This window comes from Glandiceps talaboti, chromosome 7 (genome assembly GCF_964340395.1).
Source record: "Glandiceps talaboti chromosome 7, keGlaTala1.1, whole genome shotgun sequence".
NCBI classification, from domain to species: domain Eukaryota; kingdom Metazoa; phylum Hemichordata; class Enteropneusta; family Spengelidae; genus Glandiceps; species Glandiceps talaboti.
The window spans coordinates 3,901,525-3,919,452 of record NC_135555.1 but is presented as its reverse complement, the minus strand read 5'-3'; the positions used below and the strand labels follow the sequence as shown (position 1 = coordinate 3,919,452).

Below are 17,928 nucleotides of genomic sequence, written 5' to 3'. Positions count from 1 at the left end.
CCAGCTGAGCATTTGGGTGGCAAATTAACGACGACAGTTCCTATAGTATTTTTTTACATTATTGTATGTATTAACTATCATTAGCTACTGGAAGAATACTATACAAACAGATATTCTTCCAGTAGAACAAACTGCACGATTTAATGACGTCATTTATTATACAAATAAAAGTCGAGGAAACCATCAACCGTAACAAAGCAAAACAACACCCCTACAACTTATCAAAACAAGCCTTGGGTTGGGTTCAAACCAGAGGCATTTTTTTCAAATGCCTTCACTAGAATATTTTAGTCAAAGTGTTATAGAAGTACTTTCACCACAGGGAGCTCAGGCTCAGTTATTTTTGTTTACAAATGCAAAGAAACAAACAAACCGATAAATGAGTAAATACATGAGTAAATAAAAAATAAAACACAAACACTACCCCCCCCCCCCCAAATAGTCACCAATGGCGATACCCCTACTCATTTATCGGTTTATTTGTTTATACGTTTGTGTTTTGTTTGTTTGTTTGTTTGTGTTTTGTTTTGTTCTGTTTGTTTGTATTTGTAAACAAAACTAACTGGGCCTGAGCTCCCTGTGCTGTACTGGGTCTCCCTAATGCCTTGTAGTGCCTAACTCAGTACAATCAAACTGTAGCTGGCCAAAATTGTTCATTCAGCTTGGTAGATCAAATGTACATCATTCTGATCAGGCTCGTCGACCAGACAGATCGAAACTTCTTTGAAGTGGTTGTGCATTTTAACCTATGTAAATCACAATGTAGTTTGTATTGTGCAAGGATTGACCCTGGAACTATTGGTCCATGCCCTGATTTATAGCCCAAATCGAATATGGCGGACTCTGGACCAAGAGGTGTCATTTCTGAACGCAACGTAAAGTTCATGGAACTGTTCATATCTGATGATATGAAAGCTCTTTCCGAACTGTACACCGAGGATTGTAAATTCATGGGTCCTGGTAACGATACACAAGTCGGTCGGAAGTGTAAGTGTGTAAGATATGGTATGGTAGGCGTTTCTCATGTTAGACAAACTTAAGGTCTTTTACAGCCTGTAGTAGTCCGAGTATGCAACGCTTCAAATCACTACCACAAGTGATTTGTCTAGGCACACTAACATTGCTCAAAGGATATATATAAAGTAACACATAGAAGTTCGCTATGTATACATTTTATCAGTTTTCCAATGAACTAAGAAGATTTAGAGTTACACCACCAGAGGAACAAAGTGGAAATGAATAATGTATTTCCACCTTCTACTGTCTCCTACTGTAACTTCAGAATCTACGCTATTCAAATCTCATTAAAGCCTGTTCAGCAACTGGATGATTGTGCTACCAATAAAACACGTGGTGACCTCCATACTTTTTATTCTACGATCGATGTGCAATTAAACAAATATAATTCAAGCATGTTATTTTATTCAATGGCATCCTTGAATTGCTGTAATGTTGGAAGTTTTATGACGAAATCAGATAGTTCATCCCATTATAGTGTCCTTGGGGGAAAATTTAAACTATATGGGATAGAGTCACTGCTTGTATGTAGTCTTGTGTAACGTTGCACAATGCTGGTTTCTAGTTTTTTCTACTTCTTGGTTAAATGTACTTCTAAAGTGGTATAGCAATTTGATGGTTTACGATTTTAGTCTTAGCTTTATTCAAAATAACATGACATGATTGCTATACAGCTACTGCCAGCTATCCCGTCGTTTACTATGTAATAGTATGAAACCAAGTCGGGTTGGGTATCGTTTCAGTCAACGACCCTCTTCATGACAAAATTACATATCGCTATTTATATAAGTATTAGATTTACTACGACCATAATACCATGACAACCAATTGAGTAGAAACAAAACGTCGTCTTGCTGATTGGCTGATTGAAAATCTTACTACGATTCAATCTACTATATTTCATCGTCTGGTATCAACAATCATCCTACCGTTAGCCTAGAAATTTAGCTTTCTTGCTTGGCATATATTTGGCTCGACATTACATTGCCAAACTAGATAACCAAGTCTCTGGACTAGCTTACAGTTCAATGACGACGACGACGACGACGACGACTACGAAGACGACGACGACGACGACCGACCAACCAACCAACTATGGACTTTGTTTTTCAAACAAGTAATAGAAACAAACAATTTTCAATTTCACACATTTCCTTTGATCCCAGGTGTGGAAGAAGCCTTCAGTGGGATAAAGGCTTCGGGCGTTACCAGGCTTTCGTTAGAATCGGAAGAGGTCGGCGGAGTTGACGGTGGAGATACATTGTTTGAACGTGGTCAGTACCAACAGTATAGAGATGATGGAACAGTCAACGAAAGTGGCAAATACGTCGTCATTTGGAAGAAAGTGGACGGAGAGTATTACCTTGGTATTGACTGTTTTAACACTAATGAATAAAACACCATGATGCACACAAACGAAATTTGATAGTCTGGAAAATGAACTTCTGTTAATTAGTACTAGTCTAGTTCCTATACAGTATCGTTACGATTTATACCTTCACTCACAGTATGTAGTTAGACCACAGTTGGTCTCCAGACTACTTTTAGTATAGGCATGTAGTAAGCTTATAGTCATTGATCTACAATATAGGAGGTTTTCATGAAGTGATTTAACCATCGTTATTTTAATGATGTTGTATCTCAACTTACATATCAATACCACAATCTACTTTTACACATGGACATTGTATTATCATGTATATTATCAAATACTCTAATACACAGAGAAATGTACACATTCTCTGTATTGCTATTTTCTTATTCATAATGTTTCTGTAGTGTAATATATACTGTATGTTTGTAGGGCAGTGCTTACTGAATAAATAAAACTCAAGTTATCATGTTTTGTTTAATATTTGTTTTAATGACATGATCTTCTTTCTTAAATGATTTGCACAGGGTGATAACAGACATACAAATTTTCGGTCCTCGTTTTTGCAAATGTCTATATAAAGGTATTCTAGTTCCTATACATTTACACCGCCACTCGATCACATGTTGTTTATTTAGAAATCACGTTTTGGCATCCAGACTAACATGCTATAATGACCAGGTTGGTTGGTACCACTTGTTCCATCGTAACATGTCCTGCATCTCACAAGGTAGTTTTCATGACCTCCAAAACTTCAGGTTCCAAAGGAAGGAAACCGTTTCGCACAAATTATATTCAAAATAAGACTTTTAGATTGCAGGTCGAAGAGATACGCCATACTGCATATCTTGTATCAAGACGAAATGTATACGTCTTTCTCCTGCGCTATTTTCCTGGCAAATATTCTCTCTGTCCCTTCTTCCCGGAGCGGTATTACCATCATCAAAGAAGCAAATGGCTTTATTGACAACATGTTGTAGGTACATGCCAATTAATTCGTCAAAATATTCGTCAAATTGTGAGGAGTGTGCTCACTTGCTACCCTGTGACAGGGGTTTGGGTAGTCTCATTATCTGGAAATTTGTACTTCCGATTTCGAACTGAATGATCATGTTCGTACACTTTGATAGATTGGTTTTGCGACAATTATCAGGAAATTCAACACACAGATATAGATGAGGTTTTTTATCACACGAATATTTATATTTCAATATATAACGTGGATATCTTGAGATGTGAAATATGGTTTGGTGACTTTTTATATATATATATATCTAACGAAAGATATGAAATGACGACTTCACCATTTTTCATGTCGTATTTTGGACTGATTATTAAGCGAATCCGGGCAACAAAAAGATCGACGATAGAGTTGAAAGGTTCTAGTAATAACTGGGATGGTGCTTTGGCTCTAGTTGGATGGTTCGGTTGAAAATTTATAACTTAGTATACAGTAATCATTGCTAAAGCCAAAGAGGGTTTGCAATGTATGACGGAAACATGTGAATTGAATTATAATGTTCTATGTATGATTAAACGGAGACTGTCATTTTCTTAACCCAACAGTTACATGTGTGTAGCAAACGTCCGATGGTAAATGTTGCATTTGCCTCAATAATAAATACGAAATACGCGAAAATAAATGTCCAGCTGTTAACTGACACAAGCACATACATCCCACATTGTGTTGAATGTGAAATTCTGGTAAAATGGAAATTCCAACTATTAGAGGATAAATTTCTTAAAACATTCTGATCTGTCAGAAAGCAATACTGATTCAACAAATTCTACACATGTAGACACACATTTAAATTAAAAGCTTCTTCTAGAAATTGAACAAAACTCATTAGTTGGACACTTCGACTTGTACCAAGTAGTTTCCACCAATTTTCTTCCACACGATGACACTGTTAGATATCTCAGCACTAGCACCGTCAGCTGTTGTTGTATGTACACGAGCGACTTGATAGGCTACATCTCCATCTGGTGAACCGCTGACATCGGTGATGTCACACTTGCCAATTTTAATGCCACCTTCCTTCATTTCCTTAACTACTGCCTCCAGTGCTGAAACAGAAAATAGACGCATAGAAGAAATAATGTATGTATGTATGTATGTATGTATGTATGTATGTATGTATGTATGTATGTATGTATGTATGTATGCATGCATGTATGTGTGTGTGTGTGTGTATGTATGTATGTATGTATGTATGTATGTACATACATACTTTCAAATTACTTTCTCTCAAACTTAAAGTTAAAAGATAGCATCATTAGTTTTATCATTAGAGGCAGACTACAACTTTTACAGTGCAACAGTCTCCTGTCATTACACTACCCCACTCAATACAATAAACAATGCACTTTGTGCAATCACCCTACTGACACTGTATCACATGTACTGAATGGGTGTACAAAATACCAAAGACTGTATCAAGACAGGCACAATAGGATCGTTAATTTGATATTTCAGCAAATTCCTGTCAAAGATGTCTATCATCTCGTCATAGAAGACACTATTTTAACTCCACACATGTTTGGAGCAGATTTAGAATCATTCACAACTACAGCAATAAGACCTGACATAACCATTATTGATACAACTAGCCATGAAGTTTTCCTAGTTGAAGTTTCAGTTCCATTTGATGGTCACATCGACAGGTGTTATACAGAGAAATTTGATAAATATATACCACTCTCTCTTGAAATTAATAACCTAGGGTTCTTTTGTAGAATCGTTGTCATAGTGATCGGCAGTTTAGGATCAGTTCACAAACGTGTAATACCTGGTTTTAAGTTGATTGGCATCCCGCATCAAACCAAGAAGTGGTTAGCACAATACCTGAGTGTCAGTGCCGCTATAGGCTCTTTCAGAACATGGCAAAGAAGATGTAAGGACATGAATGTGTAAATTTTCTGTCCAGTCAATTTTTGGGGGATAAACATTGTGATTTGTATAATGTTTATCTTGAATCCTGAATAAATAACTGTTGATATGTTATGTATGTATGTTATGTGTGTATGTATGTATGTATGTATGTATGTATGTATGTATGTATGTATGTATGTATGTATGTATGTAAGTATGTATGTATGTATGTATGTATGGTATGTATGTATGTATGTATGTATGTATGTATGTATGTATGTATGTATGTATGTATGGAACATGTAATATTGATTCGAAACGTCGGATTGCATTTATTTATCGGGGCTGTTTCACTCGTTCCTTTTGCCCCTCTATGTATGTGTATGCAATTATGTGTATGTGTGTATGTGTCTGTGTGCGTGTATGTGTGTCTGTGTGTGTGTGTGTGTGTGTGTGTGTACATGTATGTAAGCTTTATGTACATGTATTGAATATAATATATATATATATCGATAACTCGCCAAAATTTAACTATTTCATTAATTTTAATTTGAAAGTTCATCATATCAGCGGTCACAATAAATGAATTTTACCTACTAGTTAGGGTTAACTTCGACTACGTTACTTTCGTACACTCTATCACCGAAACCGTTTGCGTTATTAAAACATGGCGACAGTTTATACTCCGTGTCATGCAGAGAATAAATTTTGAATTAATGTCAGACAAACAATCTGAATTGAGTATTGTTCCATTCAACTTACTACAGTAACGTTGTTTAACGTTGTAAATAATGTAATCGACCATGTTTACCGTTAAAACAATGTTTTAAAGCAGGTGTTCCTATACTTTACAATAATATATACTAATGTTAATGCAGTTTTCCTTTACTTCACAATAATATAATATATATTCTGTTAATTTCATAGAAGATAGTTACGACGACACCAAACAAACACACCTACGTTGTGATATCCTCTTAACAAGTATTTTGTAAATTTGGAATAGAGGAGAATGCTGATGACGTCATAATATCCCGGGTCTCGTTTGCGTTTCTGATCAAAACATTTATGGTAACTATGTACACTTGTAATTAATCTAAAGAGTCGGATAAAGGGTTCAAACATGCTATGAAAACTTAACAGACCAGACAATATTGATTTTAATGTAAATTTCCATAGCAGACTTTGACCAGTGTACTTTGTACACGAAACCCTATACATTTTAAATTCTCTAGACACGAAAATATGCAACCAGATGTGCAAGTACGTCTATTTGGTAAATCGCTCTTTTAGTTTTACCTTCATGATGAAATTCTTATACTAACTTACTAAGTATCATCACTGTTTCCATGGACCCAAACGGTAGCTGTCATCCCCGTCCCTTACATAAGAACGTACGTGTATCCCTATCAGCTATTTCAGAGTTTATTGATTTGTCTAGACCAAAGCCAGAAGAAAAAAATTCTAGGTCATCGGAGCGTTTTAGGCGACGTCACTGTGAAGTTTCATCCACCAGCGTCCCGATTTTCTAACTATAGTATACTTAGGGACCGGTCAGTTTCTTCGGCCTGGGGGGGGGGGGTCCGGTGGATTGGTAGGGGGTCACCCTGTTTTTGAAATTGGCAGTAGGGGGGGGGGTCATGCTGTTTTGAAAATTGTGGATGGGGGCGGTCATTGTGTTTTAAATTGTGATGGAAGAAAAAAATCTTTTCTACAATGGCATATAGCCTTGTCTGAAATGTGGTACATGTCAATATTTGTTCTTTTCCCTGTTTCTTACATGAATTCTTTAATATTACTTATTAGTTCAAACATAACTATACATATACATATACATGTATTACCTAGCCACCACACTAGTTACAGAACATGTCATGTAAATGCTTGGCTGTTTCACAATCAATGCTTCACTTATATTGCAGTTTGGGGCAAAAGTGAAATTGTGACTTGAAGGTTTCGTAGTGGCAATTTTCATAGATAGTTTATAAATGAAGTTAATCTAAATTGTTCTTCTCGTCATGTTATTGACACTACAAATCACCACATCTCATCAGATTCCAGTTTCTATTATACACTAGGTATGACCACCTAAAGTTCTCTAACATACCGGTGACTTTATTACATATATTAATGCCCCTATAATAATGTTACATGTCTATTTTATGTGATATAGGAAACTCATACATTTAGGTTAGCTTTTCGAAGCTTGGAAATATTACCTCAAAGGTTATGAATAACCTAAACATTGCCTTAGTATCTCAAGCAAAAAACTCCATATCTGCCAGGGGAAAACCCCAAAGACTTCCTCACCCCCAGAGGTCACTCATGCATTCAACCAACAATCAGATGCACCAACAGCCTTTTTACTGTCATAATGGTATTAAACTTTTCTTAAATATGTTCACCCTATTCTCATTTGAGATGATATTGTCTTTTCAAGATGTGAAATGTTTGCCAAGATAGTCTAAAATTGCCTTAATCTCCACATCTCCCCTACCAATGATACTACCATTAGATGTGCTGACCTTTACTACATGTATATAATGATGCCATTTAACTTTTTAAGAACATATTTCAACCCTTAGTGTAAAGTTATAAAGAATAGTTTCTGATACTTGCTGTCTTGTAAAGCATGGATTAAGTTATTGCTTGAAGGGTCTAAATAGCGTAAATATTGGCTATAAGAGTAAAAATCCGTCAGGGCTTCTAGAGGGAGACCCCCTCAGACCCCGCATGAGGTGGACATATCCCAGTCTCAAGCTCTTCCCCTCTTACTGTCAAGATGCTATCAAAGTATATTTCAAAAGTATTTCAACCCTATGTAGTTGTTTTTTACATGTTGGTGTTGTCTTGTAAGGCTTGGAAATTATTGTCTGAAAGGGTCTGAATACTGAGTTTTCAGAGTTAAAAACCTCCTGGGCTTCTAGGGGGAGACCCCCTAGGACCCCCCATGACAGCTGTACATATTCCCTTCTCAAGCTTTCCCCCTACCTTTCACTGTCAAGATGCTATTAAACTCCTTTTCAAATATATGTACCCTGTGTAGTCAATAATTATAATTATGATAGTGCTAACCCGGGATCTTATAAAGTAGATGCAAGACAGTCAAGCAGTCAACACTGAGTCACGATCAAAAAATACCTGTCACTCATGCGAATATCATATATGGGGGGGGGGGGGTCATCATGTTTTAGAATTAAGTGATAGGGGGTCAGCCTGTTTTGGGTTTTACAGATAGGGGGGTCAGTGACTTTTTGTCGGCCCGATTTAAGAATCCACCCCCCCCCCCATGCTGGAGAAACTGACCGGTTCCTTATAGGATAGTATAGTTCACAACTACCCATTTTGCTTATTCACTGACTGTGCTTCAAAGGTGAAATACATGGCCCGCCAGTAGAGAGGTGAAGAAGGGATACTAGTTCACTCTACGTAATATTACTAGGTAATTTCTAGGTATCGAGCAGTGCGATTCCAGACAAAGTAAAAGTGGAATATAACAACTTACTGGCTCGTCCAACCCGAGGCTCTCCGCCTGGGAAAACCATTTTACAATCCTCAGCGTAGAATGCAGACACCGCCTTGCCATCGCCGGAATTGTAGGCTTCGTTCATTTCCTCGAATCGAGCTGTGATAATAGATTTCAAATCGGACGCCATGATATAGTGTACTGTACTACTCAGGTAAAAGGTCTGTGAACTATGAAGAGCACAAAGCAAAGCTAGTCACAGGTAGATCTAGATCGTAAACCTAGGAATTCTGGGATTGAGTACTAGGTACTCGGACGGTAGCGTCTAGACAGCCACCTACTGTCTGGTACGTGGGTTTTTAGCAGTTCATTGGTCAACCATTTTGCACAATATTTATTCTGACGCTTGTTAGATGATGGCGTGCATCTGTAGTCATGGTAACGTTTTCAGTGCTACAGCCTAAACCTAATTAAACTGATGTGATAAAGCCTTCAAAACATGTGTGACGATTTTACCAGTTAGATTATAAGTTACTCTAGATTATTTAGTTCATTTTAATTTTTTATGTATTTTGTATACATTGGAAAGACGCGTACTAGCCGCTAACGACTTGTTTATATTTGCGGTTTTATTATAGTTTACGGTAATGTACAGTGTTATGACTTGCGGTTAAAAATGTCTACGTGACTATATTCAACCATTTTACATGTAGCATGCAGCATTAATTATTTGTATGCATGAGATAATTGCATATGTGATATTGCAACATTGTAGATATTGTATTTAGATAGGGCGATTTGCCAAGAAAGTAACTGTAGGTGTTTCCTACGACGTTCGCATATTAGGATGTGTACCCAGATTTTCCCCAGCTCAGTGAGCAGTCCCCCTTTTCTTGCCATACTGCAGCATATCTTGTATCAAGACGAAATGTATACGTCTTTCTCCTGCGCTATTTCCCTGGCAAATATTCTCCTCTCTGTCCCTTCTTCCCGGAGCGGTATTACCATCATCAAAGAAGCAAATGGCTTTATTGACAACATGTTGTAGGTACATGCCAATTAATTCGTCAAAATATTCGTCAAATTGTGACTTGAAAGTCGGAGTGTACTCACTTGCTACCCTGTGACAGGGGTTTGGGTAGTCTCATTATCTGGAAATTTGTACTTCCGATTTCGAACTGAATGATCATGTTCGAACACTTTGATAGATTGGTTTTGCGACAATGATCAGGAAATTCAACACACAGATATAGATGAGGTTTTTATCACACGAATATTTTTATTTCAATATATCACGTGGAGATCTTGAGATATGAAATAAGGTCATGTGACTTATATATATATATATATATATATATATATATATATATATATCTAACGAAAGATATGAAATGACGACTTCACCATTTTTCATGTCGTATTTTGGACTGATTATTAAGCGAATCCGAGCAACAAAAAGATCGACGATAGAGTTGAAAGGTTCTAGTAATTTAGAACTGGGATGGTGCTTTGGCTGTAGTTGGATGGTTCGGTTGAAAATTAATGTATAACTTAGTATACAGTAATCATTGCTAAAGCCAAAGAGGGTTTGCAATGTAGGACGGAAACATGTTCTATTGCATTATAATGTTCTATGTTATTAAATGGAGACTGTCATTTTCTTAACCCAACAGTTACATGTATGTAGCAAACGTCCGATGGTAAATGTTGCATTTGCCTCAATAATAAATACGAAATACGCGAAAATAAATGTCCAGCTGTTAACTGACACAAGCACATACATCCCACATTGTGGTGAATGTGAAATTCTGGTAAAATGGAAATTCCAACTATTAGAGGATAAATTTCTTAAAACATTCTGATCTGTCAGAAAGCAATACTGGTTCAACAAATTCTACACATGTAGACACACATTTAAATTAAAAGCTTCTTCTAGAAATTGAACAAAACTCATTAGTTGGACACTTCGACTTGTACCAAGTAGTTTCCACCAATTTTCTTCCACACCATGACACTGTTAGATATCTCAGCAGTAGCACCGTCAGCTGTTGTTGTATGTACACGAGCGACTTGATAGGCTACATCTCCATCTGGTGAACCGCTGACATCGGTGATGTCACACTTGCCAATTTTAATGCCACCTTCCTTCATTTCCTTAACTGCTGCCTCCAGTGCTGAAACAGAAAATAGACGCATAGAAGAAATGAATAGCTGTGTATGTATGTATGTATGTATGTATGTATGTATGTATGTATGTATGTATGTAACATGCAATATTGATTCGAAACGTCGGATTGCATTTATTTATCGGGGCTGTTTCACTCGTTCCTTTTGCACTTCTATGTATGGGTATGCAATTATGTGTATGTATGTATGTGTCTGTGTGCGTGTGTGTGTGTGTACATGTATGTAAGCTTTATGTACATGTATTGAATAATATATATATATCGATAACTCGCCAAAATTTAACTATTTCATTAATTTTAATTTGAAAGTTCATCATATCAGCGGTCACAATAAATGAATTTTACCTACTAGTTAGGGTTAACTTCGACTACGTTACTTTCTTACACTCTATCACCGAAACCGTTTGCATTATTAAAACATGGCGACAGTTTATACTCTGTGTCATGCAGAGAATAAATTTTGAATTAATGTCAGACAAACAATCTGAATTGAGCATTGTTCCATTCAACTTACTATAGTAACATTGTTATAACTTTTAAATAATGTAATCAACCATGTTTACCGTTAAAACAATGTTAAAGCAGGTGTTCCTATACTTTACAATAATATATACTAATGTTAATGCAGGTTTCCTATACTTTACAATAATATATATTCTGTTAATTTTATAGAAGATAGTTACGACGACACCAAACAAACACACCTACGTTGTGATATCCTCTTACAAGTATTTTGTAAATTTGGAATAGAGGAGAATGCTGATGACGTCATAACATCCCGGGTCTCGTTTGCGTTTCTGATCAAAACATTTACGGTAACTATGTAGACTTGTAATTAATCTGAAGAGTCGGATAAAGGGTTCAAACATGCTATGAAAACTTAAGAGACCTGACAATATTGATTTTAATGTAAATTTCCATAGCAAACTTTGACCAGCGTACTTTGAACACGAAAGTGTGCAACCAGATGTGCAAGTACACCTATTTGGTAAATCGCTCGTTTAGCTTCTTGATAAAATTCTTATACATAATATACCATCACTGTTTCCCTGGACCCAGACGATAGCTGTCATCCCCCGTGCCTTACATAAGAACGTACGTGTAAACTGTATATCCATATCAGCTATTTGAGAGTTTATTGATTTGTAAACCGAGAGTGTTATATTGTTTTGTCTGGACCGAAGCCAGAAAAAAAATCAAGGTCATCGGAGCCTTTTAGGTGACGTCACGGTGAAGTTTCATCCACCAGCGTCCCGATTTTCTAACGAGTATAAGGCTTATAGAATCTTATACTCCTAGTTCACAACTACCCATTTTGCTTATTCGCTATGCTTCAAAGGTGAAATACATGGCCAGTAGAGAGGTGAAGAAGGAGCACTAGTTCACTCTACGTAATATTAGGTAATTTCTAGGTATCGAGCAGCGCGAGCGCGATTCCAGACAAAGTAAAAGTGGAATATAACAACTTACTGGCTCGTCCAACCCGGGGCTCTCCGCCTGGGAAAACCAGTTTACAATCCTCAGCGTAGAATGCAGACACGGCCTTGCCATCGCCAGAATTGTAGGTTTCGTTCAATTCCTTGAATCGAGCTGTGATAATAGATTTCAAATCGGACGCCATGATAGTGCACTGTACTACTCAGGTAAAAGGTCTGTGAACTGTGAAGAGCACAAAGCTAGTCACTAGGTAGAGCTAGGTAAACCTAGGAATTCTGGGATTGAGTAATAGGTACTGGGACGGTCTATAGCGTCTAGACAGCCACCTACGGTGTGGTACGTGGGTTTTTAGCAGTTCATTGGTCAACCATTTTGCACAATATTTATTCTGACGCTTGTTAGATGATGGCGTGCATTTGTAGTCATGGCAACGTTTTCAGTGCTACAACCTAAACCTAATTAAACTGATGTGATATAGCCTTCAAAACTTGTGTGACAATTTTACCAGTTACTAGAGTTAGATTATAAGTTACTCTAGATTATTTAGTTCATTTTTATGTATTCTGTATCCATTGGAAAGACGCGTACTAGCCGCTAACGACTTGTTTATATTTGCGGTTTTATTTAGTTTACGCATGGAAGTGGGTTATACTTCCATGGTTTACGGTAATGACTAATGTACAATGTTATGACTTGCGGTTAAAAATGTCTACGTGACTATATTCAACCATTTTACATGTAGCAACATTAATTATTTGTATGCATGATATATTTGCATATGTGATATTACATTGTAGATGGATTTTGTATTTAGATAGGGCGATTTGCCAACAAAGTAACTGTAGATGTTTCCTATGACGTTCGCATTTTAGGATGTGTAACTGGGATCCGGCCCAGGGTATAAATAGCCCAGATTTTCCCCAGCTCAGTGAGCAGTCCCCTTTATAGCCGAAGACTGTCTTAGTTTGCATGCTGAGATTCTGGTTCCCACATCGTAACCACAGGGGCGTTTATTATTGCTTAGATTTCCGTTTTCTTAGGATAATATCATTCGAATCTTGCTGCTACAAATGTAGCGATCTATAGTACTACGTATACTATATGAGCTTTCCCTATACAGGTAGGAATATATATTCAAAAGGTTGTTATATTTAGTCTGTAGACCTGGAAAACAACAATCTATGCAGTATTACACGCCCCTAGCCCTGTGATCGTAACAATTCAGTTTGCCTACTGAATTGCAATTGAATCTTAGTTTGAGTGCTAAGATTTCTATACCTGTTAGTGTTATCATAGTAGTTCAGCTTGCCTGCTGAACGGTATCGTTCGATTGTAGTGTCTCGGTTAGCGTGCCCGGCTGGACTGTACGTGACGGACACTCGATTAGCGTGTCGAGTAAGTGTTACCCCTAGATCGAACGTCCCTTTGCCCTCCCCCTTTTTTATACGTCGTACAACATATTATGATTATTGTTGTTATTTTAATTTCAGAGAGAATAAATATTTACCGGTTGGCTTTATGCTTTATTTCTTGTGTGCTCGCATATATTAATTTGGTTAATTACACCCCTTTATCTACCGCAAATAGAATACGAGACATCACTGTCACACTTGTTTTTACCGTATGCCATGTTATTATCTATAAACGGCAACATTTTGGATCGCTTTATCGGAGTGCTTTGTTGCAATGAGGTAAAAACAGATTACATAAGTTTATTTAAAATTAATGTAAATAATGTCTGTAGGATTAACATTTTAATTTGACAAGGTGGATATTGTTCCAAATTGTAGGCGTCGGGGCCCAACGTTGAGCTATGAGCAAAGCACTTACATTTATTTTGGTAAATGTAAATTTTTGCGGTGGGCAAATTTTCCATCAAGCTCATCATACATGTGAAAGAGTACAATCTCTGAATCCTTACTCGAAAGGAAACTGTATAAATGCATTCCTACATGCGAACTTTGAAATTTTGTTTTATAGTGTTACCATAGCTACCGCGATTGCGCAGATCTGTCAAAATGAGACGACGTCCAATGCACCCATAAACATCGATAACAATTTATTAAATTCAAAATGTCCCCAATATATAATTAGGCCTAGTAATAAAATATTAATTTCATCAAGAAATTCATTACGTAAATGCCGTGGGAAATTAAGTGGATGGATAAATAAGTATTTCACAATGAAGGTTATAGAGACTCATAGTTTAACAACGATGAACGCTTCATGTTGAATTTTCATCTCAGTTGCTTATTGTTTCAAGATATATGATACGAACGGGGTACGGTGGGGTTTCCATTCATCTCCATCAGTGAAAATGGCAGACTTTTTTGTACTTAATTAATTTTTTATTGTTTTTTTTTAGAATGACAATGTGTTAGTACATCAAACAAAGGAATGCACGTGACATCGTTTATGTAATATCGTTGGCGGCGCTCTACATCTCAACATTATACATGTTATAAAAATGCCAGAGTACTTATAAAAGTAAAGTGTCAGCTTGAAACATGGTGGCATTGTAACGAACGGACAGTGACCTCAACCAATCAAACAAACACATTTCTATAGCGCCGATTTCCAGCGCAATGACTGTTCAGTTGCGCTGAATGGCTAAAGTATACCATAGGTAAACTTAGAAATAAGTCTGTTTTGTTTTGCAAACATTACAGGCAGGAGGCGTGGCGAATATCAAGTGGCAAAGAGTTCCATAGTTTACTGTTTTGGGCGACATATGAGAATGAGTGACCTCCCTAAGGTGACTTGTCTGTAATTTGTTGTTGCAAGCAGATTCTTGTTTGTAGAACGTAGAGTGCGACTCGATGTGTATGGCTGGAGAAGATCACAAATGTACTCTGGAGGAAATATGAGGAAAGCCTATACATGTATGTCAACAGTAAGATTTTGTAATCAATCCTGAAACGAACTGGTAACCAATGCAGGCTGAGAATAGCTGGAGTAATGTGTTCTCAATTCATATAAAATCTGAATTTGAATTTGAAATAAAGTAAAATGATGTTTTCAATTAATTTGAATAATAAAGTGAGTTATGAGCCCCGAGGACCAGCCTAGTGCACCCCTGTACATCACACATGTGGTACTCGGGGGCGCAGTTCTTTACAGGCGCTCTTCGGCAAATCGGCTTTGCTAGGCAACCTTTGAATGTCCCGACACCTACACTTCTGGTCGCCTATGTCAATACACGTGAATGTTTCTTCCGAACAGTTTAATTTGTAACAAATAAGATAAACGCAAGTTTTAAGCTCATATAATTATGGAGGTGGGAAATTTAAATATGTACAGTATCTTTCCAGAGCAAAATTACAAGAGATGTCTACAAGTGAAAATGGGAAAGAAACATTCCTGTGTATATTAGCATAGCCGACCGGAAGTGTAGTTGTCGACATTAGAACGCGTTGTCGCGCGACTTCGTTCCATTTGACTCCGCAGTGCAGTGATGTGGATTGTATTGCAGATAGTGAGAATTCAGCCAGAAAACACATACACAGGTTTCACTCTTGGCTATCAGGTGAACACATTTAAAGATTAAGAGCTACTGCAAATAGTGTTTGAGGGCAGACTTCATTGGATATCATCTTGTACAATTTCGACTGTCAAGACGCAGGCGACGGAGAATTCGACCGTCAGTTGCAGCTGAGAAACAACAAAATAGGTAAAATGTTTGCGTTCGATGTAGTTTCTATTATTTGCATGGCTTGAAATAGTTTTATGATATCAAACATTAAAATAAACCGCCTGTTGAAGATAGTGAGACAGTACGCTTACATCAATGTTATACTCACATACTCACTGAACTTGTCCGAAAAGAGAGTTCACATGATAAACATAATTAGTAGTTGTAAATAAATACCAAACTTCTGAACATTTGCTCACCTAAAGGGTTCCAACTTAAATTAGTTTCTTTGGATTATGATGTGGTAAAATGTACCTTACTGAGGTTGACCCCACTCACGACATGAATGAGGTATGAAAAGTAATAAAGAAAGACAAATTTACAGATTTTCCCTTCTGTTGATAGAGTTCTATAACAAAACACCCCTCACAACGGTTACGAAAAAAAAGAACAAAGTCTAATCAAACACTCGAAAATTCGTTCTTTGGAACATTAACCGTGATATTCATATATTTACAAAACAAACGCCCAGGTGCGAAAATATATAGTTCGAAATTGGAACCAAGAAACCCAAACACTAAGCTTATGAAAATAAAACTCGAGAACAATTTGGTAATGAGAATCAGAAATAAATAGGGTAACCCTAATATCATGGACGTTGTGATATGTTATGTAAGGTGTTACTTTTTGTAGTCGCTGGCAGTTATACATGTATTTCTGGCAATAGACACATGAATCAGATCTAAATTCGGTATTCCCATTGAGTCCAACGACGTCCAAATACTGTTTGATACGAACGTACAATCACTATAGAAGTAATTCCTACACAATCTTACCACGTTCTCTTACTCCATTTGGTATTTTCAGGCTTACATTCACTTTGACGGATTTGGAAAACTAAAAAGAAAAATATGGATAGTAAAGTTATATACCAGTTTGCAGGTAGTATACAATTTTATACCATAGTTTGACTTACTCTGGGTGATTAGGTTTGGAGGGGGGGGGGCACGGACTTCTTAACTTATTGGATCATGCTTACAGAATGAAGAAATATATGGCCGTGGTTGGGCAGGTTATCACGCTGCCCTTACTGTGTTTAGCAAGTTTCATTAGAACTGATGCAGTAGTTTTTGAGATATCATGTTTACAGACAGACACGCGCTTGCTTGCACGCACACGTATACACACACACAAACACACACACACACACACAGAGAGAGAGAGAGAGATACAGAAAGATTGCTAGATAGACAGACAGCCAGAGAAGCATGCATACATACATACATATACATACATACATACGTACGTACGTACGTACGTGCGTGCGTGCGTACACACACACACACACACACACATGGCAGACAGGCAAAAGCATTCACACCACCCTTCCATATGAAAGGTAATACAACGAAATAATTCATATTTACGTCGATCTCTCTTATCAACAGTTTTGTTGCTGACTGTCTCTTCGACACTGGCATTAAAGTGTTATCAATGTCATAACAACAATCCACTTTCTGATGCCACATGTATAGAAGAATTCAAAGGCATTGATCAAAACAAGGCAACTTGTACTTCAGGAGATAATGCGTGTATGGTAAGAAAATTAGGCAAACTAGACAGAACGTATTGTTAATGTTTGACAGAACTGTTACATCTGAGATATCTTTTCAGCCTGGGGTTGAAGTTTAGTCATATTCTCCTTAGTCTAGTTTCACGACGGACAATATACACACTTGTACCGTCTAGTCAAGTGTGTATACTGTCCGTCATGGAACTTGACTATATTCTCCTCTTGCCGTTCCAGTTTTGTCATATATAGGTGCTGTGTATCTTTCATTTATCTCTATGGCAGTATCGCCCATTGCATTTCTCTGCCAATTGATACTCAAGTACTCAGTCCTGCGTCATCATAGGCAGATCGACACGTGAGCGCAGGGATGTTAT

The 17,928-nt window shown here is 37.2% G+C and overlaps 3 protein-coding genes across 3 annotated transcripts; 1 reads left to right on the top strand and 2 right to left on the bottom strand.

Annotated features, from left to right (window-relative positions):
* The first annotated feature begins 833 nt into the window (after positions 1–833).
* On the top strand, positions 834–2,690 carry LOC144437402 (uncharacterized). Its single transcript, XM_078126332.1, has 2 exons — positions 834–987; positions 2,184–2,690. The coding sequence occupies exons 1-2, from the start codon at positions 834–836 to the stop codon at positions 2,411–2,413; spliced, it is 384 nt and encodes a 127-aa protein (XP_077982458.1). The 3' UTR covers positions 2,414–2,690.
* Positions 2,691–4,235: 1,545 nt separating this feature from the next.
* Positions 4,236–8,917, bottom strand: LOC144437401 (uncharacterized). Its single transcript, XM_078126331.1, has 2 exons — positions 8,767–8,917; positions 4,236–4,456 (listed from the first exon to the last, which is right to left on the bottom strand). The coding sequence occupies exons 1-2, from the start codon at positions 8,915–8,917 to the stop codon at positions 4,236–4,238; spliced, it is 372 nt and encodes a 123-aa protein (XP_077982457.1).
* Positions 8,918–10,129: 1,212 nt separating this feature from the next.
* LOC144438257 (uncharacterized) lies at positions 10,130–12,557 on the bottom strand. Its single transcript, XM_078127307.1, has 2 exons — positions 12,384–12,557; positions 10,130–10,901 (listed from the first exon to the last, which is right to left on the bottom strand). Exons 1-2 carry the CDS (start codon positions 12,532–12,534, stop codon positions 10,681–10,683), a joined length of 372 nt encoding a protein of 123 aa, XP_077983433.1. The 5' UTR covers positions 12,535–12,557; the 3' UTR covers positions 10,130–10,680.
* Positions 12,558–17,928: the final 5,371 nt, after the last annotated feature.